The 25045-nt window shown below is 36.2% G+C and overlaps 1 protein-coding gene across 2 annotated transcripts in view; it reads left to right on the forward strand.

The window, feature by feature from the left end:
* Positions 1-7840: 7840 nt before the first annotated feature.
* LOC149822154 (uncharacterized) overlaps positions 7841-25045 on the forward strand; it is a 68340-nt gene continuing 51135 nt past the window's right edge. For both annotated transcript variants that reach the window (XM_089980138.1, XM_089980139.1), the window contains exons 1-2: positions 7841-8071; positions 24208-24317. In XM_089980138.1, the coding sequence (XP_089836264.1) occupies positions 7987-8071; positions 24208-24317 (195 nt within the window). In that variant the 5' untranslated portion in view covers positions 7841-7986. The remainder of the gene's footprint in view (positions 8072-24207; positions 24318-25045) is intronic.

Here is a 25045-nt window from a genome sequence, read left to right on the forward strand (position 1 = left end):
ATATGGTTGCTATGATATATGAACTTTGACATCATTTATTGGTGATTAGGCCAGGGCTTCCTTAATGCATGAGAGCTTCATGGGGTGCTATATGCAGTGATGAAGTACCCTGAGGGGGCTATCCCTTAGCTTGAGTTAAGAAAAAAAAATTCAGGGTTTTTAATAACATGGTGCATCTGTTGGTCATAGCTGACAAGTCTCTTTTGGCTTCTTGTCTAATTACACCAGGCGACACGTGACACGTGAGCTCGCCCTGACCCATATGGACAATATTTTATTATTTATTATATATAGCCATATTTTCATATATATATAAAAAATTAATTTTAGTTAGTAAAATAATAAAATTCTGTGTTCTTGTGTCCTATTGTATAAAAAAACTGCAAGCTGTCACAAAGTAGTGCAGTCATGGGTTCATACATTCTCCAATGGGAAAGCACTTTCCCTCATGTATGTATGTCCTTTCAAGGGAAAGTGGCTTTTCTTGAGTAAAAGTGTAACAAACACCCCCTAAGGGTGCACTGTGACATTTAAACTGCATATAAATCAGTGCGGATTTTAAGCACCGCAAGCAGAGTACCTGCATGAATAACATTAAATGCAAAATGATATTTGGATCAGGTCAGAGGTACCTAGGGTCCCTTGGCTACCATTTATGCATGTGATGAACGGCATTGGGGTGCCCCTGACCTGATCCACTCTCTCTGATTACCTTGTTTCTCACATCTAGATCTGGAGTGGGGTTCATGCTAGGTCCTCAGTTTGCAAGATCTGAGAACCTCAAAAATGTGATCCGAAGCCAAAGTGTGGAGACTCCCTTGGGGCAAGGGGTAAAGCCCACAGAGTTTCAAGCAGCTTGGACAGCGCGAGAGTAAGTATGGCAGGCAAAGCCAGCGCCGCTAGGTCTCTGATCCTGAGGGTGGTTTCTCCCTTATCCTGACCCAAATGGCCCAAAAAACCAAAAAGGTACAAAAAAGAAAAGAAAAGCCATGGTAGTTTATCTTATAGTTTGGTGGTTTTGAAAGTAAAAAATCAAAAGGGCTACTAGCGATGCCTTGATCATTAAAGTACAAACTTCTGGGCGCGCAGTCTGTGGGCACCATGTGAAGCATAATAAGGCCAAGAATTTCAATGTGTTTCTTGATATCATCATGTGAAGTATGACCAGTTCATGAACTTGTTCATGTTTCCAAACGCATCCCTCTTTATTTGAGGGGTGAACCCAAAAAGAATCTTTGGAATAATTCAGATGCGTGAACCACGTCAAGTAAATAATTGAGGAGTGATCCCAAAAAGAAGTACAGAGCTGCCCATTTTGCACCCCTCCATATGAAGACCTTCAAATTATGGAGGACCTTCTGCTCCCTGTCATGGGGTTCTTGCAATTATTGATGAATACATCCATTATTATTCAAATGACCAAACAAAGAAACTTGGCGAATTCAAATAATTAGAAAAAGGATAATTTACATATAGGCGTCTAACATATGACAAATTTACATTTACCAGCCTCAGGTTTCAAATATATATGATAGGCTCATAACTTTGCTCAAATGACCACCTGATTTGCTTTTCTTACTCACCTAAGTGTGCCTAACTTCTAGAAAATGACAATGCCTACTTTTTTTTCTTTAAACCATTGAATGTCGGTTTTGTAGCTCTGATGAGTAATTTTAGGAAAAAAAAGCAACTCAGGCGCGTCTGAGCAATTTCTAAAAAGTTAAGTGTATATTTTAAATATTTGGAACCTCAGGCGGTAAATGTAAATTTTCCATAGGTAGAAAAAAGAGGTTTAAATGCCATGTTCAGCTTGTGGGAACCAAGGGACAGTTCGTTGGTTGGATCCTGAACCAAGTCCAGCTTGATATGACCAGACCTGGACCCATCCAGTAATTCCTTCCAAAAATATTGTTGCATAGGCTAAAAAAATTAACTTTATCTGCCCATCATAAAGCTATCTAATAATAGATTGTTAGAAAAACAATGGAGATAGTACTGGATATAAACCCTTTACAATATATATATATATATATATATATATATATATATATATATATATATATATATATATATATATATATATATATATATATATATATATATATATATATATATATATATATATATATAATAAAGCCGGGCTTAGGCAGACCCCTAGCTGTTCATTGAATCAAAGCCAACAACTACATATATTGATTCACCACTGCAAGATATGCCAAGTGTCTAGTCATATGATTACAAGATTTAGTGACTCTAACAATATGAACCTTATAAAACCTTAAATCGTATTTGTTTGATGTAAAAATACGATTTTTTGAGTCGAGAAACTTCGATAAATTGTCATTGATTCTTGAAGCCTTTGAAAAACATATATATATCATAACCATACGATTCAAAACCGATTTTCTATTAAACAAACTTCTTAAAGTTTAATTTAAAAAATATAAAATACACGAAAAAGGTTAATTCTAATCATTAGCTTTGTACTTTCATTAGTACCAAATATTTACACATTTTAGAAAAGGAATAAGAATTAAGTGGTTTAGTGACATGTGCCTAGGGCTGCAAATGGGTTGGATTTGGTCGGATATCTCATCCACATACTATTTTTGAATATGGATCCTTTGAGTAAAATCCAAATGTGCATTCAGATCAGATATGAATCTTCACAATCGGATTACTTTAGAATTTGGGTCAGATTCAAATCAGCATTTTAAGTCGGATATGGAGTTGACCCAAATCAAAATTTGCCCGATTGCAAATTTTACATGTAAATATCTTGTTCTTGTTGCTTTTTTTTCGGATCCAATATTACTACATATATTTTGGATTCAGATTCAATCTTACCTCCTCGGATTCGGATCTGCTACTTATATTTCAGATTTGGATTCGGACCTGACAAGAACCGGTTTGACTCCGGAAAGTTTTTACCCCTACGTGGGCACTTTGTTGGGCAGAGCTCTTTCGAACCAATGGCTTTGCCAGTTTAGTGCTTTTCACAAGTGGCCTAGAGACATTTGTTTAGATAGGTAGGAACCAAAGGGGGGCCAAAATGGTCAAAGGTGGATGGCACCACGTGTGCCTCATTAAGCACAGTGAATTTTGGTGTCCCTATCCTTTTCGTTGAAGTGCATGTGTAAAGCACATGAAGATCGATATCGACAAGATACAAACCAACATAATAGATAAGATTCTGAGGTGAATCACCCACGTGAAGATAACTCAGGACAATGTTTACCTGATGTTTTAAGCTTCAACCAAGCTACACTTGAGGGGGGGGGGGGGGGGCAAACAGGGGTGTAGAAAAAAAAATTTATTTGTGTGATAGTCGGGGGTTCGGGTGCAGCGGCCCCGAAAAAAAATTTTTTTTGAGATAAAATAAAAAATGACAACAATTATTAATAAAAATCTATTTCATTTGGACAAATCAAACTATTTGCTGCAGTAAGGACTGGGCTGGGCTAAAAAATGAATAAAAATCTATTTCATATGGAGTCAGGGCAGGGCTAGGACTGGGCTTTTAAAAAAAAAAATTTTAACTGTTTGGGGAGGCAGGACTGGGCTATATGACCAAGATTTTATATATTATATATATATATATTAACCAAGATTTTCATAGTTTTTTTTTTTTACTTTTTTTTTTAAAATTTACCATACGGATGTGATCTAACCGCTTGGTTTTATAGAAACAGAGTCTTGGATCATCCAAATATGATGTATATGAAAGAGCTTTTAAGGGTTGCAAATCACTGGCTTAGAATTTTTATGAATATTCAAGCATAAACAATCACATTTCTTCATCTAATTACGACGATCCACCAGTTTATTTCTAGCAAATGAATCACAAGGAAAGGGTTAGATTTGCAAAAAAAAACTATGAAAATCTCAATTCATACTAGAAAATATATTTAGTTGGTAAACATATATATTCTAGTTTCCCCATATATACATATTGCTCTATATGACTGATTGGTAGCTGCTCCCACGTTAGGTGCTAAATGAACGTGCTAAAATAGGGTTTTCAGCCTTTTTCATTTTATTTTTAAATTCTCACCGTACAGATGTGATCTATGTACTTAATTTTATAGGGATCAACTCTTGAAACATTGGATTCTAACACATGGGTGGGTTTTTATAAGGTTCAAAAAACTAACGGTCTAAAATCCTTGTAAATTCTTGAGGTTCTAAATATCATTTTTTAATAAAAAACACATGATCCAGGTGCTTATTCCTCATAAATGGACCATGCCCGACACATATATGGGGTCATAACTGCGAAAAAAACACCGGAAGAGCAGAAAATCCATTGAGCATGTACCATTTCGCACCTGTGTGAGCAGCTACCAATTTCTCTCTCTTTATATAAGAACTGAACCTATTAGGCTTTATTTTCTCATTTTTTCCCATTAGGTCCCATAGTTTGAAGTGTTTTATGATAGATTTGAACCATTAGATGTGTTTAGCATGCTCTATTTGGTGGGAATTGACTCTCTGATCTTGTTTTTTCCATGAAAAAATATATTTTTATGATTAAAAAAAAATTGATGCATTCATAGCCATTATTTTTGGATCACTGGAAAAACCTGTATACAGGTGTTAAGATTCTATTTATCCAAAAGCCGGTTGCCACTAAACAAAGCCTATAGATCACATCTATATATGTTGTAAGATGTGAGAAAAAATATTAAAAACTACATTTTTGTAAGGGGCCTAATGAGGCAGACCGATGGTATTACTCTATCTCTATATATAGTAACTAGAACATGAGAATTGAAATAAGAGAACTAGAAATATGGGCATTTTCAACACTTTTTTTGCAAATCCAACCACGTGGATATGCCTGGCATGGTGAATTTGCTAGGAATCAACCATTGGATGGTATATTTTGATAAAAAAATGTGATTTTTTGAATGCGTGAATATTTATAAAGATTATGAGTCACTGATTTTGAAACCTTAAAAAAATCCCGTTTATGAATCAAAATTGGATGATTGAAGAGTGTTCTTATAAAACCAAACATGTAGATCACATCTGAATGGTTAGATTCAATAGAAAATAGATGGAAAATTGTTGTTCACACACATATACACACATATATATATATATATATATATATATATATATATATATATATATATATATATATATATATATATATATATATATATATATATATATATATATATATATATATATAGGTTACCAACCCAATATGTTTACTGGTATGAACTAAGATTTTCCTAGGTCTTCCTATTTTTTTTTTTAAAACTTTACCATACCGATGTGATCTAGACGTTTGGTTTTTATATAAATAGACTATTGGATCATCCAATTATGATGTATAAAAAGGATCTTTTAAGGGTTAAAAAACATAGGTTTAGAATTTCATAGTATTCAAGCATAGAAAATTGTATTTCTTCATCCGATTATGATGATCGGACAGTCAATTCCTAGCAAATGGTGCATGCCAAATACATATGCAGAGTTAGATTTGAAAAAAAACTATGAAAATCTTGATTCATACCAACAAAATTTTTTGGTTGGTGAATATATATATATATATATATATATATACAATTGAGCCTATTTTTGTGAAGATTAGACCCCAGTTTTTAACTATGATTATAACCCTTCCGATGTGGGGACGTCTAATTATATAAAAATGATTCTTTCCAAGAAAAGTTCGGCTAGAAAAGCAAAATAATCCGACACCACCGAAAAGTCGCGCTTTTTTTTCCCTTTCACATGGATTGGGGGCACCCCTCAACCGCAGAGCTTCTCTGATACAGCTCTTCCTATTGCTTACAATGCATATACCATTAGTATGAATTTGAAGCCATCCACCTTGAGATGGACGAACATAGCGGCACTCTTTTCCTATCTATCTAGTATAATTGGAATGAAGATCCATGTAAAAAAAGTATTTAAAATTTAAATGGTGATTAAAAAAATCAACGGTTGACAAAATGCAAAACCCTTTTTTAAAAAAAATCATATTTTTTGTCAAAGAAATTTTGTTGATTCTTATTAAATCATCCATGATGAATCCATGTTATGAGAGTATGTTGGTCACTCTAAAACCATGTTCTAATCCTGTCAAAGGGTATAAAGGGTATTGTATTTGTCCAGAAAAGGGTGACAGATATTCTTAAAAAAAATAAAAAATAAAGTTAATAATAAAAGTAAGATTTGGACGTTTTAAGAGGGGGTGGGGAGACCCTTTTTGGTCATTGACTAAATAACTCGAAGGTCAACTTTTTCAAGATTAGTTCACGTTTGGACCTGTTTTGTGGTAATGGGTCGCGAGAAATGACTAAATTACCCCAAATGGGTGTTCGTCATCGGGTAAACGCCGCCGATCTCGTGGGCCGTTTTTTATTCGCTCGTATTGTGGGTTGTTTTTGCTCTTTTTTATGAAAAAGCGAGGGCATTCTCGTCAAAATGCGAGCCTAGTTCTCTCATTCAAGCGCAGCACACCAACTTCCGACTCGAAAGAGATTCGTAATTGAATAGACTCGGTCCGGTTCTAAGAGTCCATCATCGGGTCATAGTAGCTTTAGCCATCTGTCTGGGTCTGGGTTGATCTCGGTACCCGAAGTTGGCAAGAGAGCGACCATGACCATTGGAATGAAGAACCCGATCGAGTCTTGCTTAGACTCACAAAGTCACTCATTTCATGCAACAAGATGCACCCAGGATCGGTCGTAAAATTGACCGAGTCTTGGTAAGACTTAGCCATGCAGTGTAACACAATCGTACTGCTAGACATGGATAGTCCCATTTTGAGGCTATGCTACTGCTAGACATGGATACTTCTCATGGTGATTCAAATGCGTCCAAAATCTTGGACCCTTCAAAAGTACAAAGGTCCCTCTAGTCTCCTAGTGGAATGAAAATAGGCCCTAGATCTATTATATGGACCAAACAGGAACAATTTCATGTATCTTTTACTAGTTTCAAGATGCTATCCTTTAGACCGAATTTAGACCCGATCCATATCCCGATCTCCTTGTGCCAATCATAGTGACAAATCTAGCGAGAAATTACCCAAAAGTTAAAAACGGTAATTTCTCATGAGTTTTTGTCAAAAACATAAATATCACATTTTAAACATGAATTTTATATTTTTATTGGTTATTCATCATAAAAAACCATGTGGTTTTTATTTTTAAATATTTATATTTTCATATAAAGTATTTTTTATTGCAGCAATTTTGCCAAAAAATGTGATTTAAAAAAAAAATCAATTTCTCACGACTTTTTAGTTGCTGATATTTTGCAGTTTTTTACTTTTGTCACTATGGTGCTGATAACCCCCAGTTTGAATTTCCGTGCTCTTCATTCCGATTCGTAACGGAATCAGACTGAAGTTATATCATAATTCCGAGTCATTCTCATGAACCACAAGGGTAGAACGGTCATCACGAAAGTACACAAACCTGACGTTAATTACGATTACAAATAGAGAATAATTAATGAAATACAAATAAGATCTTCGTTAACTCGTTAACGTATTTTTTTTACTCTCTCTCTCTCTCTCTTCTTTCTCTCTCTTCAATCTTTCCCGTGTGCGTGAAAGACGCGCAGGCGCTCAGAGAGGAAGGAAAACCAGAAAAAACGGAAAAACCAAAACCAAGGAAAACGATTCCGCCGACTCCGTTTCTCTCCTTCGTCTCCCTCTATTCCTCCCTCCCTCCTTTCTCCTTCGGAATTCATAATCCCTTGTTCCTGCATTCCTCGTTCTCGTGGGGAATTCGAAAACGGAAAAGCTTCTTGTTTCTTTTCTTTTTCTTTCTCATGGCCCCGTCCTTGGAGGTCCTGGTGGCAGATTTCTAGGGTTTGAAGGGGAGTTCTTGGTTCAGCTTTTCCCGTGAGGAAAGGGCGAGCTTGTCTTGGTGTTTGTTGTTGTTGTCTGAGGAGGAGGAGGAAGAAAATATCGATGGAGTAGGGAGGTTTCGTTGTACTGGAGTTGCGGTGGAGGAGAGAATGGACGAGCGAGGAGGCTCGTTCGTCGCGGTGAGAAGGCTGTCGCACGGGATCGAGCGCGGCAGCGGGTGCCATTCCACCTCTGGTATCCATAGATTCTTGCTTCTTCTAATTTTGTTTGATTTTAGTTTGCTTTTTTGTTCCTTTCCTCCTCTCTCTGGAATACGTGTTGCATTCACGATTTGAGGAAGATTTTGTTTTCTTTTGTTTTATATATATATATATATATATATATTCAGCTTTGGAAATTTTGTGTGTATGTGTGAATTGTTTGTGGGGAGAATGATCTGTTTCTTGGTGGTAAGTAGGATGGATTTTGAGCTACTGAAGATGATAGAGGTCAATTAGGTTATTCGGGACATTAGATTTAGAATTGGGATGTGGATGAGTGAAGGTTTTGGACGGACTAGTGCTTTAATTTGTCACCATCATCAGGAATATGAGATGAATAAATTGTAAGAGGGTATGCGTTTTTTGTAATTTTGAGAATCTTGATATGTGGTTTGAATGTATAGGAACTCACTTGGTTGGTAGGATTAAGAGGATTATTAGTGTTCATTTTGGACGAGGATTTTCTGCTACATGTTTCTGTTATTGGCTGTGCACATATGCAGATCAGAGACGACCGGTGTTTCTAACTCTGATGTGAGGCAATCTTGGTGTTTGAGATGATTGGATGTTATGCTTTGAGAATTTGAGTCATTCCTTCCTTTCCAAATTGTGTGAGTTCATGGCATAGAAAGATATCACGATTTATGGTGTTACACTCGAAAGTAGATAAAAAATTGTTGACATCATATTTTCTGCATCTCATTTATTTTTGAATGTTTCTATTTTATTGTGATATTAACGCATCTTTTACTTTTTGTATTTTTATATTTTACTTATGTTTTATTTTTTCCTAAAATTTCTAGATTTCATACATGTTGATATTTCCCGAGATTTTCTGAGAAAACATCGATTTTATTTATCATGAGATTTTCCTCACCTAGAAAATATCACACATCTCATCCATTATCAAATGATGTGATTTTATTGTGATATTAGCATTTTATTTTTTTATATTATTATTTCTATTTATGTTTTATATTTTCCTAAAATTTCAAGATCTCAGACATACTGATATTTCCTGAGATTTTTGCCAAAAGCATAAATTTTATTTATCACATGATTTTCCTCGCCTAGAAAATCCCAATACAGAGAATTGTGGCATTGCTTCATAACTGGGAGTTCTTTCAGACAGCCTTTGCCATGCTATAAGAAATTTGAAACTTCCACCATTTCAAATGTGCCATAGGATAGGGATTAATAGTTTAGGTAGTAATTCTAGATGATTTGTTTGCATCTTGAGTATCCTAAATCTTATTGCCTTCTTTGTACTTGACACATCCATAACAAGCGAAAAAACAAAATTGTCTACATACAATGCGAGAAATATCAATTAAATACGCTGAGGCACCGATTCTATGACGGATATCAACCTACCCTCTATTTTTTTGCCTTTAGTAGGTCTATTATTTCAGTGCTTCTTTATCTCTCCATGTTCAAAAATTCAAAATTGTTATCATAGAATGGGACCAAAGTATGGTCACATGGATTGCCTAGCTACCTGTGAGAAAGTTGACATTTCTTGGTGAGGTTTGAACATATGTGGCAGGATCCTTTATCTCTTTGCATAACATGTTTGGGCCTAGGGATTCTTCATTTTGTGTGCTTATTGTGGTAGAAAGACTTTTTATTTGTGATGATGTTCTTTTTTATGTGCCATGAATACAAGAAATGAATGTATACATTTTGATTATCATCATAAGTTGTGTTTGGGCTTTCAAGCGAGGTGTCTTTTTTTTTTCTTAACGCTAAATCCTGTTAACTACCACATATTAAAAATGATTCGTGTGATTCACATAGTTAATGTGTCTATGCTAGATTTCAAGTGAACTAAAATTATGAGCTTTATAGAACATAAAGGTTGATGGGTTTTAGAGATTTTCTGGCAGGATCTTTATGTTGATTCCTCTTTATAAGAAAGAGAAAATTTTGAATAAAAAAATCCTGAAGAAGCCCTTTATGTTGATTCTTTGTGATGCCGACTTTAACTAATATCGTTGTTTGCTGTGTGGATGCTTGACATATGACCAGGATCCAGGAAGTTGCTTTGAAGCATATCAATAGTGTGACAGATTGATGCTTGAGCTAATAATTGTGCCATGCCAACTGTTTAATGTTTTAATGTCTTTCGAGCAATATAGATATTGCAACTGACTTGGGAGATAATTTGCTCAATTGTGTTATAGCCCTTTTTGTTTTTGCTCATTATATTTGGTATAGTTGCCATGTGTTGAAGGAGTAGGACTCTCATGCCTGATAGAGTCCTCACGTGAAGGAAGAACCATATGTGAAGATAAGACTCCTGAAAATAAGTCTCCTACTTCAGTTAACGTTAAGGCAAATGGGAGTCCTTGTGAAGAAAGACTCGAGTGCTTCAAGTTATCTCAATCTAATGTAATTGAGTCCCAATACAATAAGGAGATCACATGTGTTCAAGATAGCTGTAATTTGGAGAGTCCCAACCAACATAGGAAGTTGAGGTTGGTTGGGAAACCTCCTATCTCATGTAACATCCCCCTCTTATATAAATTAAGAACTCCCCTCTCTCAAAGTGAAATAACATAGAGAGAGAGAGAGTCTTCCCTGATCCGTGGAATTAGGCCTCAAAGGCTGAACCACGTTATATCGTTGTGTGTTATTGTGTGGTGTGCATGACCGATATCAATCATGTGCGATTAAACCCAGATTCTAACACTTTGAAGCTATGAAATTTTAATTATTGTTACTGGTGGTGGCTAATGAGTGGAGGAAGAGTACTTTGGTGCCTCTATATAAGAATAAGGGTGATATACAAGATTGCACAAACTATCGTGGTATAAAACTCATGAGTCATACTATGAAACTTTGGGAGAGGGTGATGTCGAGGAAGGTTGTCACGATATCGGAGAATCAATTTGGTTTATTGCCTGGAAGATCAACTATGGAAGCTATACATCTTCTTAGACAACTTATTGAGAGATATAGAGAGAGGAATAAAGATTTGCATATGGTTTTTATTGATTTGGAGAAGGCATACGATAGAGTACTTAGGGACGTTCTCTGGTGGACAATGATGAAGAAAGATGTTTCTCTCAAGTACATTAGTATAATTAAAGATATGTATAAAGGAGTAGTAACCAATGTCCGCACTTGTGGAGGGGTGACAACCCATTTTCCTATAACGGTTGGGTTACATCAAGGATCTGCTTTAAGCCCTTTCCTATTTGCTATAGTGATTGATGAGCTTACGAGATCAATTCAAGAAAATGTGCCGTGGTGTATGTTGTTTGTTGATGATGTTGTTTTGATTGATGAGTCTAGAGCTGGTCTTAATGCTAAGTTAGAATTATGGAGACAAACACTGAAAGCAAGAGGTTTTAAGTTGAGTAAGAGTAAGACAAAATATATGGAATGTCGGTTTAGTAAGCAACGAAGTAGTGATGGGAGTGTAGTGAAGCTTGGTGAGCAAGAAATACCGGTGGATGACTGTTTCAAATATTTGGGATCTATCATTCAAAAGTATGGAGAAATTGATGGAGACCTAAATCATAGGATAAAGGTTGGGTGGATGAAATGGAAAAGTGCAACTAGAGTGTTGTGCGATCGTAGAATGCCATTGCGGTTGAAGGAAAAGTTTTATAGGACGACAATTAGGCCCACTTTACTATATGGTACGGAATGTTGGGCTACCAAGAGACATCATATTCAAAAAATGAGTGTATCTGAGATGCGTATGCTTAGATGGATGTGTGGAAATACAATAAAAGATTCGAAACGAGGAGATACGTAAGAAGGTAGGTGTTGCATTCATTGAAAATAAGATGAGAGAGAATCATTTATGGTGGTTTGGACATATTCGGCGAAGGCCTAATGATGCTCCAGTTAGAAGGATGGAGAAATGAGAAATTATTTTAGTTAAAAGAGGTCGGGGTAGGCCTAAGAAGACTTGGATGGAGATGATAGGAAAGGATATGAATGCTTTGAACGTCACCGAGGACATGGCATTGGATAGAAATGATTGGAGGAAAAGGATTCATGTGGAAGACCCAGAATGATTTCCTTTTTTGGTTCATATCGCCGACCCCAATTGTTTTGGGATGAAAGCGTAGTTGTTGTTGTTGTTGATATGATTCTCCATAGTCGTCGCTCACATCAAGTAGTTGTTTTCATTGAGTTTGTAGGTGATGACGGTGTAATGAAATGGTGGTCTTCAACAAATGCACGAATAACTCACAAACAAGTGTCTATTGGAGACACTACAAGCATGACCCTTGAAAGGGTATAAAAGGAAGAACACTTGAAAAATAAATAATACTTTATTCATGAACAAAATGCTTAAGAAGCATAGTAGTTTACATTGAAGGGGTTCACCCCTATATATACAAAAAAGTGGAAGAGAGAGGAGAGCTCATTTTGAGCTCTCCAAAAGAGACGTTGGAAGTCCAACGTCTCTTAATATAGCTGTTGGACTACAATCCAACAACATTTATTATTATAGCTGTTGGACTATAGTCCAACAACATTTATTATAGATGTTGGACTACAGTCCAACAGCTATTTGCACAGTCAAGTTCCAACAGGAACTTGACTGGATCAAATATCTAGTTTCTATTGAACTAGATGCTAAAAAAGAAAATAAAGAAAAATAGAAAAAGAAAATAATAAAAGAAAATATAATAATATTAAATTTTATATATATATATATATATATATATATATATTACAGTTTACATTTTAACACTCCCCCTCAAACTTACGGTACAATGAGCGAAAGTTTGTCTAAGAGGAAGTGAAATCTGGGAGCAGCGAGAGGCTTGGTGAAGAAGTCTGCTAATTGATATTTTGATGTAACATATGGCAGATCAATGGTTCCATGTAAGTATTCATCTCTGACATAGTGACAGTCCATCTCAATGTGTTTAGTACGCTCATGGAATGTCCGGTTGCTTGAAATGTAGATCGCACTTTTGTTGTCACAACACATCTTTGAAGCTTGCGTTGCTTTAGCTCCCATATCCGCTAGCAATCGTCTGAGCCAAACAACCTCCATAGTGGTGGTTGCCATGGCTCTGTATTCAGCTTCGGTGGAGGAAAGAGAGACTTTTTGCTGCTTCTTGCACCTCCACGAAATTAAGGTTTCACCTAGGAACACACAAAAACCAGTAGTTGAGTGTCTATTATTGGGATCACCTCCCCAGTCAGCATCAGTATATGCAATTAAATTTAATGAAGATGAAGCAGACAAGAAGAGTCCTCGTGAAAGAGAGAATTTTAAGTATCTAATAATACGCAAAATTGCTCCCATGTGCACGGAGGTGGGAGCATGCTGAAAATGACTGGCTGTATGAACCGCATGAGTTATATCTGGCCTAGTAATGGAAAGATAAGAAAGAGCTCCAACAAGCTGTCTATAAGGAGTAGGATCATCAAGAAGTTCTTCATCATCAATTTTCATTTTAACATTGACAACTTTTGGAGTGTCTACTTTCTTATCATCTGTAATGCCAGACCTGGAAACGATATCAAGAGCAAATTTAGATTGAGATATCAAATACCCTCGAGGGGAATAAGCAACTTCAATGCCTAAAAAATATCTTAATAAACCTAAGTCAGTCATTTCAAAGTGAGTTTTAAGAAGAGATTTGATATTTGCAACTCCCTGTTTGTCGCCTCCGGTGATGATCATATCGTCCACATAGAGAAGAAGAATAATGATGCCTGCATCAGATTTCTTAACAAACAAAGCAGTGTCAGTTAAACAAGGTTGAAAACCAATATCAAGCATAACATGACTAAATCGGTCATACCAGGCTTTTGGAGCCTGTTTAAGACCATAAAGAGTTTTTTCTAGACGAAGAGCTTTACCCTTAGGGATACTAATACCAGGTGGGGCTTCCATGTATACTTCTTCAACGAGATTCCCATTTAGGAAAGCATTTTTGACATCTAATTGAAAGATAGGCCATGTTCTAATGGAGGCCAATGCTATTAAAGTTCTAGCAGTGGTCATACAGGCCACAGGAGCAAATGTTTCTTCATAATCGATGCCATACTCTTGGGCATATCCTTTTGCTACTAAACGGGCCTTATATCTTTCCAGGGTCCCATCACTTTTGGTTTTGACTTTGTATACCCACCTACAACCTATAGGTTTCTTACCCGGAGGGATATCTTGTATCGTCCAAGTATTGGCCTTTTCTAGTGCATCCAATTCTATTTTCATGGCTTCTATCCATTCTATATGATTTTTGGCTTGAGAATAGGATGATGGTTCTGTTAAAATATGTATATATATATATACATATACTTATATATATACATTCATATATATATAAGTATATATATACATATATGTATATATATACGTATTCTCTTTTATTGAAATACCCGATAGGGGTATTCTTGTAAATCAGCCAATGTACTTTTTATTTTTACCTTTTTCCTTTTTTCCTTTTTCCTTGTTTATTTTTTTCTTTTTATTTTCTTTCTTTTGGATGACCACAAGGGGCCCCACTCTTGTAGTCGTTGGGGCCCCAACGGTCAGATTTCTGACCATTGGAGCTCCCAACGACTACAAGGGAGCCCCCTTGTAGTCCCTTCTTTGAGCCTCCCTCCTCTATAAATAGAGGAGGTGTTCTCCTCTTGTAGCATGGGTTTTTCACCCTTCTCTTCCTTTCTTCAATAATATCCAACTTATGACTTTAAGTCATTTTCTATATTTGAGAGTTTTGTGTGTGCACATTTGGTGTTTGTGTTCTTGGCTCTAGTAGTCGCTCTTAAAGAGTGACTTTTGCTTTATTGGTGCTTCCGCCTCTTTTCATTACATGGTATCAGAGCTCGGTTGGTGATTGGGCTTTTCTTTGGAACGTGTGACTCATTTTTTGAAGAAAGGAAGGACTTTTTGGTGCCGATGGAACGTGACTCTAAAGTGGAGCTTTCTTTTAAGCTAAATGGGTCCAACTATCTCATGTGGGCCTCCGCTATGGAAAATCATCTTAGAGGTAAGAAACTTTGGGGTTTTGTTATGGGAACTACTCCCGAACCCTCTCTTGTTCTCACCAAAATCGAAAATGAAGTTGAAAAAGCTTTAGATGGTGATGAGCGCATCAAAGCTATTAATGATCATCAATCCAAAATTGAGGATTGGGAAAGTAACCATGCCAAAATTTTGGCATGGTTTATGAACAATGTTGACCTTAAAAATTGTGCTAATATTGCCAATTTTAGAAGGGCCAATGAGGCTTGGTTTTTCCTTAAGGGTATGTATACCCAAAAGGACCTTGCTCGACAATTTTTTTGTCAAGAAAAAATCCGTTCCACCAAACAAATGGACATGAGTGTCCGAGACTATTTTAGCTCTCTAACTCCTCTTTGGGAAGAACTTGCTCTTCTTGAGCCTAAGTGGGTGGCTCCGGAAGATATTGAATTAAGGAGGGAACAAATTGAAAAGGAACATTTTTGTCAATTTCTTCATGGTCTTCGCCCGAAATTTGAACAAGTAAGGGCATCTCTTCTCCATAGAAGCAAAGCCCTACCTATTGAAGATGCCCTTGGCTTGAGCATTAAGAGTGATGAAGTTTTGGCCGTCACTAGGCCCGGATCGAATGTTAAAGCATAGACCTCCAAATTTTAACAAAAATAGTAATGGGCCTAGAAAGGGAATAATATGCCATTATTGTAATGAACCGGGACACATTAGACCGGTTTGTCCAAAACTCAAAGGAAAGGTAGCCGCTGTTGGGGAAAATTCTCCAAAGAAGGAAGAAAGTACCAAAGAAGGAGATATCAAAGAAACTCTAAATCACATCTCCGAAGTTCTCCAACATCTTCTCAAGACTTCTCCTTCAACATCCGGGGCCGCCATCGCCTACTCTTCATCACCTCCAGGTATGTGGATACTAGACTCCGGTGCTTCTTTTCATATGACATCTCATAAAAACTCTCTTTCAAATGTTTTTTCCGAACCCATATCCTCTTGTGTTTCAACGGCCGATGGTACATCATTAAAAATTGAAAGTATTGGATCACTTGATTTTAAAAACTTTTTCGTTCCTAAAGTAAGAATCGTTCCTAAAATTAATTTAAACCTTTTTCCGTGTCTAAAATCACCGATCATGGATGCCAAGTCTCTTTTTCACCTAAAGATTGCACCGTGCAGGATCTCCAGTCAGGGAAGCTGATTGGGCAAGGCCATAGAAGGGGTGACCTCTACTTTATGGATTTTTTGACTCTTCCATCTAAGTCATCTTGCAATCTTGTAAAAGACAAAAGTATTGGAATATGGCATGAGAGACTTGGCCATCCAAATTTTGTAAAAATGTCTCTTTTTACGTTTTTGAACAATACTTGTAAAGACAATCACATGACTTGTAAAGATTGCATTTTTGGGAAATCTAAAGCTACTCCATTTCCTCAAAGAAGTTACTTTACCAGTCGGCCATTTGAACTTATTCATTCCGATGTGTGGGGACCTTCCCCTATTTTGTCTAAAGGAGGTTTTTCGTATTACGTGGTCTTTATTGATGACTTCACTCGATTTACGTGGATTTACTTCCTAAGTCGCAAATCCGAAGTTTTCTCCTTCTTTAAATAATTTCATGCAATGGTCAAAAATCAATTCTTGGGAAATCTATCTATTCTTAGGTCCGATTCGGGAGGTGAATATATGTCCAATGATTTTCAAAACTATTTAAAAGAAAATGGAATTTGTCACCACCGTTCTTTCCCCAACACTCCGCAACAAAATGGTCTTGTGGAAAGAAAGCATAGACACATAATAGAAACTACAAGAACGTTATTAATTTCAAGAAATATTCCAAAATCCTTTTGGGCCGAAGCGGTTCTAACCTCTACATATCTTATCAATAGAACTCCTTCATCCTCTTTGAAAAATCTTTCTCCATTTGAAAAACTTTACAATATGTCTCCCGATTATAAAAGACTAAGAATTTTTGGATGTAAATGTTTTGTTCTAACTCACAAGAATGATAAACTTTCTCCTAGGGCTATTGAATGTATCTTTTTGGGATATGGCGAAAAACAAAAAGGTTATCGATGTTTTGACATACTTAAAAACAAGCTTTATATCTCTAAAGATGTCACATTCCTTGAAGAGGAAAATGGTTTTTCACACCAACCAAATGAAAATATTGATTATTCCTTTCTATTTGACTTGTTGCCTAAAGAAAACATCATAGATGATCATAGTGAATCCCTTAGTGAAGATCTTTTTGAACATCCGAGTGATGATCAAAACTTAGAAGAAAATGTTTCAAGACAAATTCAAGTCTACTCTAGAAGGAATGAAAGAAATCCTCCTTGTGCCCTTGAAAAATTTTCCCAAAGTGAGTCCATCGATGAGACCTCTCAAAGAAGATCAAATCGGATTTCCAAAATACCAAATAGATTTGTTTCTTATGATTCCTTTTCTCCTAACTTTCGAGCATGCCTACTTGCTCTTCACTCCTTTCATGAACCATCTCATTACAATGATGCTAAGCAATATGCTCATTGGAATGAAGCTATGGAACTAGAACTTAATGCTCTTAAAAAGGCACAAACTTGAGAAATCATTGATCCTCCCAATGGCAAGAAACCCATTGGATGTAGATGGATTTTTAAAGTAAAAACTAAGAGTGATGGTTCATTGGAAAGATATAAGGCTAGGTTGGTAGCCAAGGGATATGCCCAAGAGTATGGGGTAGATTATGATGAAACTTTTGCCCCAGTTGCTCAAATGACTAGTGTTCGAGCTCTTATTGCTATAGCCTCAGTTAAAAATGGCCAATCTTTCAACTTGATGTCAAAAATGCCTTTTTGAATGGTAATTTAAATGAAGAAGTTTATATGGAACCGCTTCCAGGTATGAATTTAAATGGAAAATTTTTGAAATTAAAAAAGGCTTTATATGGACTCAAGCAAGCTCCTAAAGCTTGGTATGATAGGTTTAGTAACGTATTAATCAATTTAGGATTTTCTTCTTGCTATACTGACACTGCTCTTTTTGTTAAAAGGACAGGTGACTCCATTATTATGCTTCTACTGTATGTTGATGATATGATCATTACTGGGAATGACAAAAAGGGAGTAAATGATGTAAAGTCCATGTTAAAAGAAACTTTTGATATGTCTGACCTTGGTTATTTGAGATATTTTTTAGGGATTGAAGTGGCTTATTCCCCGCGAGGATACATCCTATCTCAAATGAAATTAGCTGCAGAAATTTGTACCAAGTCAGGAATATCTGATGAAAAGAAAGTTGAGAGTCCCGAAGTTGTTAATGCAAAACTGAGACTTGAAGATGGTGTTCTACTTGAGGATCCAACCCCCTACCCCCAATTAATCGGATCTCTCACCTATCTATCCATCACACGTCCAGACATAGCTCATGCGGTTAATGCAGCAAGCCAGTTTCAACATGCACCTACTTCGGTTCATATGGCAGCCGTAATGAGAATTGTGCGATATATCAAAAATACTATATCCAAGGGACTCTTCTTATCCTCTTCCTCATCTCTTGACTTAACTGCTTTTACTGATGCTGACTGGGGAGAAAATCCCAATGATCGTATCTCAATAACGGGTCTTTGTATTTTTTTAGGTGAATCCCTCATTTCGTGGAGATGCAAGAAGCATCAGAAGGTTTCACTGTCATCCACTGAAGCTGAATATCGGGCCATGGCAATGACAACTATGGAAATTGTATGGCTCAGAAGTCTCCTTGCTGACATGGGCGTCCCCATTTCCACTCCCACCAAGCTCTGCTGTGATAACAAAAGTGCGATATACATTGCCAGCAATCACACCTTTCATGAGCGGACCAAGCATATCGAAATGGATTGCCATTATGTTCGAGACAAATACCTCAGAGGGACTATCTCATTACCATATGTTACTTCAGAGTATCAACTAGCTGACTTCTTCACCAAGGCGCTCCCAACTCCACGATTTATGTTTCTTCTTAACAAACTTTCGGTCTTCTCCCCGTAAAGTTTGAGGGGGCGTGTTAAAATATGTATATATACATATACTTATATATATATACATTCGTATATATATATATATAAGTATATATATACATATATGTATATATATATATGTATTCTCTTTTATTGAAATACCCGATAGGGGTATTCTTGTAAATCAGCCAATGTACTTTTTATTTTTACCTTTTTCCTTTTTCCTTTTTTATTTTTTTCTTTTTATTTTCTTTCTTTTGGATGACCACAAGGAACCCCACTCTTGTAGTCGTTGGGGCCCCAACGGTCAGATTTCTGACCGTTGGAGCTCCCAACGACTACAAGGGAGCCCCCTTGTAGTCCCTTCTTTGAGCCTCCCTCCTCTATAAATAGAGGAGGTGTTCTCCTCTTGTAGCATGGGTTTTTCACCCTTCTCTTCCTTTCTTCAATAATATCCAACTTATGACTTTAAGTCATTTTCTATATTTAAGAGTTTTGTGTGTGCACATTTGGTGTTTGTGTTCTTGGCTCTAGTAGTCGCTCTTAAAGAGTGACTTTTGCTCTATTGGTGCTTCTGCCTCTTTTCATTACAGGTTCAACATATGATTGTATTAATGTAATGGCGGCCCTATACGTGGGTGAAAAAGATTCATAAGACACAAAATTCTCTGGAGGTTTAGAGATTCTAGACGTTCTTTTAGGTGAGACTTTAGAGTATTTTTGTAATGCACATGGAAAATTTTGCTCTCTACGTCTTGAATATTGTAGACTAACATCCCTATGGATTTGCTCTTCATTATCATCATTTTCAACAACAATAGGACTTTGATCATTGTCAAGGTCACATCCAACATCACATTCATTGGATTTTGAAGTTGGATCAATTAAAAACGAGTATTCAGTGACATCCTTGGATTTTTCAAATTCAAAGAAGCTTTCTTTTTCCAAAAAAGATACATTTCTTGACACATATAATTTGTCATTTTGAAAATCGAAACACCTATAGCCTTTTTGATTATCAGCATATCCTAAAAAGGCACATGGGATTGCACGAGGAGAGAGTTTGTCATTTTTGTTGGTGAAAACAAAACATTTGCATCCAAAGACTCTTAATCTAGAATAATTTGGAGTTAAATTAACAAGCTTTTCTATTGGAGTTGTATTCTTTAATGAGGAAGATGGCATCCTATTAATGAGGTAGGTGGCAATTAGGACCGCTTCGGCCCAAAAACTTTTTGGAACTTGATTTGCAATTAGCAATGTCCTAGTAGTTCCATAATGTGCCGATGTTTGCGTTCGGCTAGGCCATTCTGTTGTGGAGTGTGTGGACATGATCTTTGATGTGTAATACCATGTAAATTGAGATAGTCTTTGAATTCGTTGGACATAAATTCTCCCCCTGAATCAGTGCGAAAAACAGAAATATCATTTTGAAACTTATTTTTAACCATTTTATGAAATATTTGGAAGTTAGCAAAGACATCAGATTTATGTTTAAGAAAATAAATCCAAGTATGTCTAGAAAAGTCATCAACAAAAATGACATAATATGTATAACCACCTTTGGAAATAACTGGTGCGGGGCCCCAAACATCCGAATGTATTAACTCAAGTGGTCGTGAGGAAACAAAAGTTCTACTAAGAAATGGTAACCTTTTCATTTTGCCAAGAATGCAGTCTTTACAAGAAAAATTTTCAGAATTACAAAATTTTTCCAAACTTGGAAAATATTGAATTTTAGACATATGAGGATGGCCAAGCCTTTTGTGCCATAAATCCAATTCTAATTTCTGAATATTATAACAAAATGCATTCTTGGGTAATTCCAAAAAGTCCATGTAATAAAGTCCTCCTTCTCTATGGCCTTCCCCAATCAGCTTCCCTGACTGGCGATCCTGTACCCAACAACCATGAGAAGTGAAGGAGATATTACATCCATAATCAGATATTTGCGAGACAGATAAGAGATTCAAATTAAGTTTAGGGATATATCTAACTTCTGGGATAAAAAATCTTTTGGATTTTTGAAGATTTTCAAAACATCCTATTCCTTTTACTTCAAGCGATGTGCCATCGGCTGTAAAAACCTTTGACACACTTGAGTTATTTTTAAGACATTCAGATAGACTATTAACATTTGGGGTCATATGAAAAGAAGCACCAGAATCTAAAAGCCAAGGAAAGTTACTTGGACCGGAGAAAGATGCAACTGCCGCTCCAGTTGAGGCTTCGGTTGATGAGGATACCCCATTGAGAAGATGTTGAAGGATTTCCATCAGTTGAGCCATAGACACAGGTGCATCTTGATCTTTTAACTCGGATTCAACAAATGCAACTCTTTTTTCTTCTCTTCTTTTTAACTTTGGACATTGAGGCCTATAGTGCTCCGGTTCATGACAATGATGACAAATAACTTTTCTTTTATCAAAGTTGCCGTTTTGCCTTCCAAAATGAGGCGGCTTGTAAGTACGAGTATGATTCTCCGGTCTAGATACAGCTAAAACGGAGTCATCATCAACTTTTGGAGTACTTTTTCTAAGTTTATTTTCCTCCATAGTGAGCTCTTCTATAGTATCAACAATAGAAGGAATTTTTCCACGATGTAAAAGGGCCGATTTGGTGGATTCAAACTCCGGCCTTAGACCATTCACAAATTGATAGAAATGTTCCATATCGAGTTGCTTTTGGTGAAGCTCGATGTCTTCGGCACAATGCCATTTGGGCTCAAGAAGAGCCAACTCTTCCCAAAGTTCGGACAACTCATTATAATATTCTCGAATAGTTTTATCTTTTTGAGTCATTGTCCGAACTTTATCTTGTAAATTGCATACATGTGCAATATCTTTAAGGGAATACATGTTTTTGAGGTATTCCCAAGCCTTATCGGCATGCTCAAACTTAGCTAGACTAGAGCATTTTTTAATGTCTATGCTATTGATGAGCCATGACATAATTTTTACATGCCCTATCCTCCATTCTTTCCATTTCTTTTCATAAGTGGCTAACGCCTTACTCTTCTCTTCTTCCGTTAGAGGAACCTCTTTATCACTCTCTTTCTTGGTAAGAGATAGTTTAGGTTCCAAATCGGAACCATCCACTATACCCCATAAACCTTTTCCTCAAATGTGGTGCTTCATAATCGAAGCCCACATTACATAGTTAGTATCATTTAGCTTCATAGGAATGATGGTGATCTTATCATTGTCAAGGGTAAGAGAGGAATAAATAGGAGGAGAGACAGAGAAAAATAAAAGAAAAGAAAAAGAGTAGACAAAGGAATAAGAGAGGATACAAAACCAAAATTTTTGTAGCACAAGTTCGCCTTTCTTCAAACAAATCTTCTTGAGCCAAGAACAAGGTGATGAAACACCTTTTGTAAATGTGGCACGGAAATCGAGACGGAAGCACTTCAAGATCTAAGGATTTTGTAGCTTTGATACCATGTAATGAAATGGTGGTCTTCAACAAATGCATGAATAACTCACAAACAAGTGTCTATTGGAGACACTACAAGCATGACCCTTGAAAGGGTATAAAAGGAAGAACACTTGAAAAATAAATAATACTTTATTCATGAACAAAATGCTTAAGAAGCATAGTAGTTTACATTGAAGGGGTTCACCCCTATATATACAAAAAAGTGGAAGAGAGAGGAGAGCTCATTTTGAGCTCTCCAAAAGAGACGTTGGAAGTCCAACGTCTCTTAATATAGCTGTTGGACTAGAGTCCAACAACATTTATTATTATAGCTGTTGGACTATAGTCCAACAACATTTATTATAGCTGTTGGACTACAGTCCAACAGCTATTTGCACAGTCAAGTTGACTGGATCAAATATCTAGTTTTTATTGAACTAGATGCTAAAAAAAAATAGAAAAAGAAAATAATAAAAGAAAATATAATAATATTAAATTATATATATATATATATATATTACAGTTTACATTTTAACAGACGGTGGCAGACTCTCTTTCTCCCATAATGAATACTTGAGTTTAGAATAGAGGAGATAGGGAATGATCAATGATCGAAGAACACCTCCTTTACAAGATTCTCCTTCTTTCAAGAGCCCAACTTTGATACCATGTAATGAAACAATGTACAATGAAACAATAGTGAAACAAACACAATGCCAATAAAGGGATTTAATAAACTCACTTAAGATTGGTCACTAATGAAAACAACACAAGAGGCATACTAGCCTATAAGATGGGAAAAAACTCTAGAGAAAATCCTCAAATGCTTCTAAGAGCATTGATGAATAACAAGGGAGTGATGCTCTATTTATAGAGCCTCACTCCAGCACATGGGAGGCAGTCCAGCTCTTTGGACTGCCTTCCAACAGTCATTATTATGATAGTTGGACTGCCTCCCAACAGTCATATTATGACTGTTGTGCCCCACAGTCATATTGTGATTGTTGGGCCTGTTATTTATTATAATACTAAATTACATTTCAGTCCCTAGTGGACTGTACTATATGATAAAAGACAGAAATACCCTTATTGGGTATTTGAATACAATTTTATTTTTAACAACGTGGACATAGCCTTGGTCTTTTCCGCCTTCATAAGAGGTACCTCTTTTTCTCCTTCTATCTTAGTAAGGATTAGTTTGGGTTCCAAATCCGACCCATTCACTAATCTCTACAACCACAACCCACAAAAGGGACATTACAAACGCACAAAAGCTAATCCCTATATGAAGTGCTTGGATTGATGTTGAGAAACCACTTGAAGATATTGCCCTCTTGATGCCATCAAAACTTATATAATTTATTTACCATGTTGTTATGCCTTCTTGCTTTTGAAATGTTTGACTATATTATCTGTATATTGAGTTACATATGGATTTTTTTTCTTCTAAAGAATTGTAAACTTCTATATTTATTCTTGCTGTTGCATCTGTGATCTGTTTCCAAGAACTTTGGTGACTTCTTGCATAGCATTTTAACTATCTGTATTGTTTTGTAATGAAAATGCATGACAATATCAATCTTCTGTGCAACTATTTTCTCTTCTTAGAAAAAGGATATAACTAGAAAAATAAGTGTTGATCTTAGCATATTTGCCACTTGAGGATATTTTTGTTTCTTGGTAAGGTAAACATTATTGACTTCACTAGTTGACAAAGTTGAATGCTCAAATTTAATAGTTGTTTCTTCAATTGTTCCAGCTGAGGTTGTTACAGGATCAACAGCTTGGATTGGGAGAGGCCTCTCATGTGTTTGTGTACAAGGAAGAGAAAGTGGTGCTCGTGCTTCTTTTGACTTGACCCCTTTGCAGGTTTTTTCCTTACTGTTAGATTTATCCATCTGTTTGGATCACTTTATAAGTTGCTCCTTGCCATTTATGCTTATTTTAAATAGCAACTTTTGGTGTTTGGATCTTTTATTTTTATTTTTTTAATGACATTTTATAAAATTCACCCCTCTTTTAAAAAATAGGAGACCTTTTTTTTAACTACTTATTTTATTTCATTCCACCCCCAATCATCCCCACCACCACCACCATTGACACTATCACCATTACCAACACCACAATCATCATTACTGCCACCACCAGCATTACTATCATCAACATTGCCACCACTATCATCACCATTACCGCGATTACCGTCTATCACCCCCTCACCACCACCACCATTACTATTATCATCATTGTCACCACCACCACCATTACTATCATCATCATTGCCGCCACCACCATCACCATTGTCATTACCACAACCATCATCACCATTGCCACCACTACCATCCATCATTACCACCACTACCACCATCCACCACTGCCACCACCACCATCACCACCATCTATTGCCACCGTCATCACCACTGCCCACTAATCTTTTTTTCTTCATTATAATTTAAATTTTAAACAGTTGGTAATCCAAAGTCCAAACATTCACTTAATTAAAAGTAAAGGAAAGATTCTTCTTTATAAAATGTGCTTAAATTTATATATGTAAGCAATAAGTAAAAATAGATCCAAACAGGGTCTTAGTTAGTGATTTC

This window comes from Nuphar pumila, chromosome 11, assembly GCF_984573655.1.
Source record: "Nuphar pumila chromosome 11, dmNupPumi1.hap1.1, whole genome shotgun sequence".
Taxonomy (NCBI): domain Eukaryota; kingdom Viridiplantae; phylum Streptophyta; class Magnoliopsida; order Nymphaeales; family Nymphaeaceae; genus Nuphar; species Nuphar pumila.